The sequence below is a fragment of the Microtus ochrogaster genome, linkage group LG10 (assembly GCF_000317375.1).
Source record: "Microtus ochrogaster isolate Prairie Vole_2 linkage group LG10, MicOch1.0, whole genome shotgun sequence".
Classification (NCBI taxonomy): Eukaryota; Metazoa; Chordata; class Mammalia; order Rodentia; family Cricetidae; genus Microtus; species Microtus ochrogaster.
In genome coordinates this window covers 1335969-1344007 of record NC_022035.1, presented here as the reverse complement: position 1 = coordinate 1344007, position 8039 = coordinate 1335969, and the positions used below count along the sequence as shown (strand labels likewise).

The following is an 8039-nucleotide window of genomic DNA, read 5'->3' as shown; positions in this document are numbered from 1 at the left end:
CGGGCACCTTGGAGAAGTGTGCCCCTCCCACGAGGATTCTCAGGGGGGTGCACCTGGGCACCTTGGAGAAGTGTGCCCCTCCCACCAGGATATTCAGGGGGGCACTTTTGGTTTTTAATAATACAGTACTAGCTAAACAAATTAAAGGCCTTATTTGGCCTGTGAGGTCACCACTTTAAGGTTTGTGACCTTCCCCACTCCTAGACCCTAGGCTCACCCTTTTGGGGGCCTTGCATTTTGGGGGTGGGGTTCTACTGTAAAAAAGAGTATTTAATCAGAGAAAGTAATAGGGCCCTGGGAAAACAGTTAAACAGTAATTATAAACAAGTAATGAAAAGTTTGAGAGCAACTGGGGCAGGACTAATTTTGACTTAATTTTAATTTGATTTATCCCTTTCAAGGGGCTAGATTAGGAGTAGGGTTTGCAGAGCACTCCCATTCCTGAAAACTGGAAGGTCACACCAAGCTACCTGAGTCAGGGACCATCTTCACATACGATAATTACATTTTAGTCTATTTAGAAATAAATAAGTACATCCGATTAATTATTAGGCCTTTACAATGACTTCTTCAAACTCTTCTTTAATTCCCCCAAACACATCAAAGTACAATAATAGTAAATAATCTCATATAAATGTCTCATTAGGAAATGAAACACCAATAAGCAACTCTTAGTTGCTTTCAATTTTAAATGTCCTTTTCTTAGTATTATGTAAAATGCAAATTCTAATTTGCATGTATTTATTTCCAATGTTTTGAACCTCTTTAATAGGCAGATAAAATTAAGGAGGGGCATTAGGAGGGGGAAGACTGAGGGCAAAAGCCCTATAACTCCCCTTAACAAAATCCTGGTTCATAGTCTGTAATATATAGAACCATTTTTCTTAATTTCTTCACTAATTAAGAGACATTTCTATTTGGCTTGTCTGTAAATTACAGATGTTTAATTAAGCCAGTTGAAACAATCTATGTCTTGTAATGTAACCACTCTGTTACATCACACAAATTTTAAATGTCAACATGTAGCATTAATAACCCACTTGCCCCAAATTTAAATTAGCTTTTTATGAAAAAAGCTAATTCCTTGGGACAGCAAATAATTAGCTTTTTATGAAAAAGGCTAATTACTTGGAATATCAAATAATTAGCTTTTTATGAAAAAAGCTAATTATTTGGAATATAATTTTATTTCACATTATAATTACAGCCTACTTTACTAAAACTCAAAAACCCACTTTTTAAATGTGTGAGAGAGTGGCCAGCAGCTCAGCTCAGGACAGCAAAGTACCACAAGAAAAGGACCAAAAACTCAAAAGCCTGAAGGCCAGCAGCAAGACATTAATTTGCTTTGGCCATTCAACAAACAGTAACTGAATGCCTACTATGTGCTAAGCACAGTTTACTGTATATAGGCATGTCAGTCAGAGCTAATCACCTAGAATTCTTAAGGAAAATCAAGAAACTGAAACGTTTATATGCTCACAAACTTCTTCCTCAGAGGCCAAGCCATAAACCAATGCCACTTCAAAATCCTAAGAAACACAGTTCAAGCTGCTCCTGTTTCTGTATTCACCAAAGCATTCAATTCCAGGAAGTCCAATGGTGTCTTGAGAAAATAATTAAATATGAAAATATTTCAAATTTAATTTTTAATTTAAAATAAATAATTGGCTTAATTGCTTTAAGGCATCAGCCAGGTCTTATTAGAAGTTCCCATATCCCACTATCAGTTTTAATTGTGGGATCATTTTATTTAATAATGCAAGGCACTTATTAAAAGTGCTTATACATGCCAAGTATACTTATTATTGTTGCTAATTATTCTTATTATTCTTATATTTACTAGACACCTGTGGACAAAAATCAAAACTGCGCAACACTGAAACAGCAGGGAGGCGGGGCTGTACAGCCAGGCTCAGACAGTGTGGCGCACTTGTGCAGTGGAGGCAAACCTGTTGGGAGGGGCTGGGGCCCACACTGCGCATGCGCAGGCAGGATGAGGGGAAGGCGGGGCTCTGAGCCTCCTCAGTGGAGGAGGAGCTCTGGGAGGAGAGGAGGAGGGTCTTGGGCGGGGCTGAGCAGGTTACGTCAGAGGAGGCGGGCCTCAGGAGGGGCTGGGGAGGCCGCCACAGAGGAGGCGGGTCCTGGGCGGGGCTGAGGAGGCCACGTCAGAGGAGGCGGGCCACGGGCGGGCGGGGCTGGGAGGCCGTCTCAGAGGAGGCGGGCCTGGGGCAGGGCTGAGCTGGTTACGTCATTGGAGGCGGGTCCTGGGAGGCTGGCTCTATGACGTCAGCGCTTGGGAGGTTGGGCCTGTGGAAGCATGTTCTGGAAAAGCGCGTGACCAGCGAGGCGCGTGGACGAGGCTCTAGGCCTGGACACTGCAGAGGCAGGCTAGGAGGGGAGGGGCAGGTCTGAGACTGGCTGCTACAGGGCTGCAGAGTGTCTGCGCGCCTCCCCCCTGCCCCCCCACCTCCCCAGACCGCCCCCACCAGCTCCCAAGCGTCCAATTTCCGCGCATGGCCGCAAGAGCAAGCCACCGCCACCCCCCCCCTCCGCCTCAAACCCACCCAGCAAACCAGTTTGCACAAACTGTTGCTGTAGGCCTATCTGCGCCACCAAGCCAACTGCATCGTCACCTCAATCAATCACCCCTAGACAAGGCCCATTCGGCCATCTCCAAAATCCAACACCCCTCCACGCTCCTACCTGAGCAGGAATGACGTGGGCAGAATTTTAAACACTAATTTTTGCAGCCCAGGGCTCCATTTTGGACCTCCCCCCCACCATCACGCAGCTAGCTGTCCTACAGAAAAACAGAAACGGGACCTGTTCCAAAAGGCGAACCGCGTTTTGTACCCCCCTCCAAGGAAAGAGTTGTACTTTCTCCCTCGTCTTCCCAAAACCACTTTTTCTGGAGCTCAAGAGTGCGTTATTGCTCTGCAGCAGTTTGTGACGCATTTGTAAATTCATTTTTCTTGCGCGTTCGTATTCGGTTACCTTCCTACGGCTCAGAATTAAGTGCGTAAAGCACGAATCGGCCGCGGATCGCCACGGATTGCCGCGCTGACCGCCGCGGATCGCCGCGGTTCGGGCTGATTTGTTGCGCCTGAAGCGCAAGTTTGCGCGCAAACGCGCATAAGGCGCCCATTAGTACATGGCAGAGCGCATGAAGCGCCCATTAGCACACACTGAAGCGCAATAAGCGCCCATTGGTACATCGCAGAGCGCATGAAGCGCCCATTAGTACAGTAAAGCGCATGAAGCGCGGATTAGTATTTCGAAGCGCATGAAGCGCCCATCCCATTTTAGCGCGTGAAGCGCCCATTAGTAGTCCGTAGCGCATGAAGCGCCTGTTAGTTCATCGCAGTGGCGCATGAAGCGCCTGTCTGCAGCGCGCAAGTAGTAAAGCGCTTCTCCGTTTGTAGCGCATTGAAGCGCTGTAGAGTTGCAGAGCCGTCACTTCGCAGCGCATTTCAGGAGCAGATTGCAATTCGGTCTGTAGCTCATGTGCGTCTGCAGCTCATCACTGTCCGCAGCTCATGCGTCTACTGACCAATGCTGGACGCGGGTCGTGGACACCGAAGCCGTGAAGGCTCGCTTTCCACACTCGCGTCTCAGGATCCGGCCACTGAAGGCGTGGGAAAAAAAAAAAGATATGCGAGGAGATATTCCAGGGCGCTACTTCATCTCCCGCAGCTCCTGAAAAAAAACAAAAAAACAAAAAACGGGGATTGCGTGTGATCGTTTAAAAAAAAAAATCCTCACCGCATACTCACCACTCGAGGACCCCTCTGCGAAGCCGGGAAGGATGACGGGGTCCCACACCTGGCCCGCGATGGTCCACTGGTGACCGCGGTCCGGAGAAGCTCCGGACCGCAGTCGCGCAGCGGACCTCGGCGAGGCCCGGTGGACCGCCTCGGATGGGCTCCCTTCCTCAGGTCGCCGTCAGGATGCTGCTGGGTTCTTCGACACACACCAACCGAAGTTGGAAACGCGTGTGCCGAGAGCTCCGGACTGCCCGCCTTATATAGTCTGTTCCAAGGAGGGGGCGCCAAATCCCAGCGTGCTTCGCGGGCTTGCGGGGGCGGAGAGGGGGGGCTGCGTGGGCGGGCGCCTGGGGGGATGGGGGGGTGCGGCGTGCGCTGCGCTGGCCCGCCGCTAGGGGGAGCATGGGCCCGGATGGGGGGTGCACGGGACCGATGCCGAACCGGCCTAGCTGGGAGGAAAAGAAGAAAGGGAGGGGAGGGGAGAAGCCGGCCCTGGGCAGGCCAAGAATTCTATTATCGTGGTAGTGGGAGCTGGGAGACCCCTGTGCTTGGACGGGAAAGGGTCGGGGGACACGCAAGATGAGCCCCGCGACCACTGGCACGTTCTTACTGACAGGTTAGTGGCCTGCGCGCGACATGGAGGATTGGGGGACCACAGGCCGTCGTCTCCCCATCCCCCCGCACTCGGGTTCCGGGGTACCAGGGCGCGCCCAGAGGGTGCTTAGCCCCTCTCTACGCTCACTGCCCCACAGCACCCCGCTCTTCGGGCATGCTGAAGCCCACCTCCCGGGCCCGGTGGGTCCCTCCCCAGGCTTGACCCCTGGCCCTTTCTTTCTTTCTTTCGGCACCCCCCACGGCCCCTCCCTGTCCAGCAGGGCAGGAATCCGGCTCCAGTTTCTACTGTGAGCACCCCTCCTCCCCCCTCCCCGCACCTCCACCCCCCACCCTGGTGGTGGACATCTTCTGATCCCTGAAGCAGAGACCTGGGGTTCATTGCCCCTTGGGGTGGGGGCTCTTTACCCCACAATTGAGGCTCCTTGGCCTACATGCGAGCCAAAGGACATGGCTGACCAGCTGCTTTCTTCTTACACAAAGATGCACGTCTTTTCTCCCTTTCGGGAATCTGATTGAGAGACAGAGACCACCGAAATATGACATTCAAAAGACTGAAATCCCACCCCACCCCACCCCCATTCTTTTTTTAAGAATATTTCCTGGTGGCGCAAACCTGCTTTTTCTTAGGTCTTACCAAACAAGGAAGCAGAATCTTAAAATGCTGGGAACCAAAGGTGTCCGGGTCAGGGTCAGCCATGGCTGGGGGCCAGAGATGCTGCAAGCAGCACCCATTGCCCTACTGAATACATTCTGAGGGGAAAGGAAGGAACAATTAAAAACAGCTGTGGGTGCTTTGGAGGTCTCAGCTACGGACTTTTGGTGGTGATTACAAGGTTTACACAGAGACCTCGGCTTTCTTCCCGCGCCGTTATGTTTATCTAAGTCTTGGGGGTGAATGAATGTTTTTGAGCACAGTAACTGCACGCGTAAACCTAAGAAACAGGTTCTTGAGACTCAACTACAAACATTTGCTCGGCTTGGTACATATAAACTTGCAATTTTTGTTTTTAACGTTAGGGAAATTTGCAAAGGGTCAAAATCACTCAAATACTGAAGAGAAAGGAGGCGAAATAAAGCAACGTGGATTACCACTTAAGCTGTTCAAAATGTTAGGTGCTGAGAAAATTGACAATCTGTTGCTAAATCTTTGTCCAAAAAGTTAAAGTTAAAAATCAAATTGTCTACAACTGAGTTGGATTTATTCACCACAGGTGAAAGATATTTGTCTTTCCAGACTAAAACTCGGTGCGTTTCAGGAAGATTCCTACAGCCTTAAAGAAAAAAGCAAGACTTTGATTCATTGTACACCACAAGGTGGAAGGGACCTTGTGCTATAAAAAACAAAAAAAACAAAAACGTTCAGCTTTTTAGCATTAAGCTAATACTCATTGATTTACTGGGAACCAACTTATCAGAAATTATGCGTTGACCCCCAAAAACAGAAATGAGGAGGTGCAGGTTTCCAGCAGGAAAAGGCATTTATCTAGGAAGCTAGGTGAACATAATCATGCTTTTTGAATTTAAAAATGTTTATTCTCTTCTGTGAGACAGACTAATTCCAGGATTTTTAAAGGAATGTTTATTTAACAGTCGCTGTTCTGGCTGCCGCGGGACTGCCTTGTGCTTCGCAGTTGTTTCTCGTAGGAAGTTAATTCACCTAGCTGTTCCTTGATAGCTTTGCTTTTTCCAAAGGTGAAATTTATAGTAAGCATGGATTAAAAATATAAGGAAATTCAAGTTTAAAAAATCACCGAGTCTTTCAAAGTTTAAACTAGTTTGATTTTTCATTTCAGAACTTGAACCAGGATTTTTTTTGTCTTAAAAAGTAAAAAAGGCTTTGTTTATATTTTTGTAATAATAGTTATTCTATTCATTGTCCAAATTCCAGAGAGAGCCTTAGTAAAGGCGACCGAGATCACCTGTGACACCCTCGCCTTGCTGCAGGGAGGCAAACTACCTCTTTGCTTACAGAGGTATCTAAAGAAGACATTTTTTTCAGAGGGTTGCATATATTTTTTTCTCAATATAAACACTGGATCAAATTAATTTTCTTTATGTTTTCTTTCTAAGTAAGTAGATTTTGAGCATCAAATAACATTAATTTTACAGTTTTCTTTAAAAGAAAATATTAAATTAATATTTTCTGGCTGATGTATATGAGCAGCCGTAACAGCAGCGGTTTCAAACCCACAAGCTGAACAGACTCCCTGACCTCAGTATTCTGACGTGTAGCTGTAATCCTGATCAATATCCTTGATGTTTTTAATGTCTACTTATGAAAAGAATTTCACTTTGCTTCAAATTATAATTTTCCCATGGAAAAAGCAATAACAGATATTCAGGTAAAACTTTCTTGCTATCTGAAGGAGCAAAACAATATTTAACTGAACAGACAAAATTAATAGATACTTTAGATTTTTTGTTGTTGTTGTTGTCACCAAAACGTACTTTAAATCCCCGTGTGTCCTAATTCTGATAGACAAGACTCTCAGATTCTCTTGGTGTTTACTATGCAGGTGAATTTCAGATTTCCTAAGCGATTTTCCCCGTGTGGATTTTTTTGTGCCCGGTTTTCACAAGGGTCAGCCTGGAAGGCGTGCACTGTTCCTAGGCATGACTTACCTCCCTAGGTACTAGCTGTCCTTTGTAGCTGAACATTTTGTCCATTTCTGTTAGAGTTTTCTCTGGAGCTATCAATTTCTTGCTTTGCCACCATGTTTAGTTTTCGGCAGTGTAGGTAGGGAAAGTACTTTAGCACCAAGTAGGGTTTTGATATCACACATAGTATTTTTTCTGTTTGTATATTTTACCTATTTTATGGCAATTTGCCATGTATCTGTGAAGCTGTTGATTTGTATCTTATATTTAGGGTAAATTCTAGAGGAGTAAGGGATTTCTATTCTAAAGCTTGGGTAGAGTTTTCACATGTCAAATAGTAGACCTCCTATTTGGACATTTTAACCTTTTTTTAATGAGAATTTGATATGCTGATTTGCCACCTGTAGTTGGCTTAAACAAGATAAAATTTTTACTTGTCAGAAAGTAGCTAGGGTTTGAATTGCTCATTTTATCTATTATTGTAACGGTTTACCATGAATTTAGCAGCCATTGGTTTGCTCTTATAGGTAGCACATCTTTTAGTCCGGGGAGTAAATTATATTTCTAAGCCAAATGGAATTTCCACTTGTCTCCCCGACTTTGCAAACAGGAATGAACAACACCACAAAGACGGACTAGATATAACCTGAGAGAGAAAGATAGCGTGTGCCCCGCTTTCAGCACCATTGGACTGATGAACCTCATCCCTAAAGAAAAGATGGTAACGGTGAAGAAATCCTGGCTTGTTGAAAATGCTTCAAGTCAAATAGTCCGATTGTTTGTGGATCTCAGGACAGTGTTTGCACATGCCGCTTTTCAGATGGTTTGTGGATCTCAGGACAGTGTTTGCACTGCTGTTTTTCAGATGGTTTGTGGATCTCAGGACAGTGTTTGTACATGCTGCTTTTCAGATTGTTTGTGGATCTCAGGACAGTATTTGCATGTGCTGTTTTTCAGGTTGTTTGTGGATCTCAGGACAGTATTTGCATGTGCTGCTTTTCAGATGGTTTGTGGATCTCAGGACAGTGTTTGTACATGCTGTTTTTCAGATGGTTCGTG

The 8039-nt window shown here is 46.2% G+C and overlaps 2 protein-coding genes across 5 annotated transcripts in view; one reads left to right on the top strand and one right to left on the bottom strand.

Moving 5' to 3' along the window:
* The window catches only part of Peg10 (paternally expressed 10), a 12473-nt gene extending 8474 nt beyond the window's left edge, over positions 1 to 3999 (bottom strand). For both annotated transcript variants that reach the window (NM_001291243.1, NM_001291244.1), the window contains 1 exon segment: positions 3766 to 3999. In NM_001291243.1, coding sequence (NP_001278172.1) covers positions 3766 to 3770 — 5 coding nt within the window. In that variant the 5' untranslated portion in view covers positions 3771 to 3999.
* Positions 4000 to 4163: 164 nt separating this feature from the next.
* Sgce (sarcoglycan epsilon) overlaps positions 4164 to 8039 on the top strand; it is a 71513-nt gene continuing 67637 nt past the window's right edge. For all 3 annotated transcript variants that reach the window (XM_005363684.2, XM_013352459.2, XM_026787549.1), the window contains exon 1: positions 4164 to 4383. In XM_005363684.2, coding sequence (XP_005363741.1) covers positions 4347 to 4383 — 37 coding nt within the window. In that variant the 5' untranslated portion in view covers positions 4164 to 4346. The remainder of the gene's footprint in view (positions 4384 to 8039) is intronic.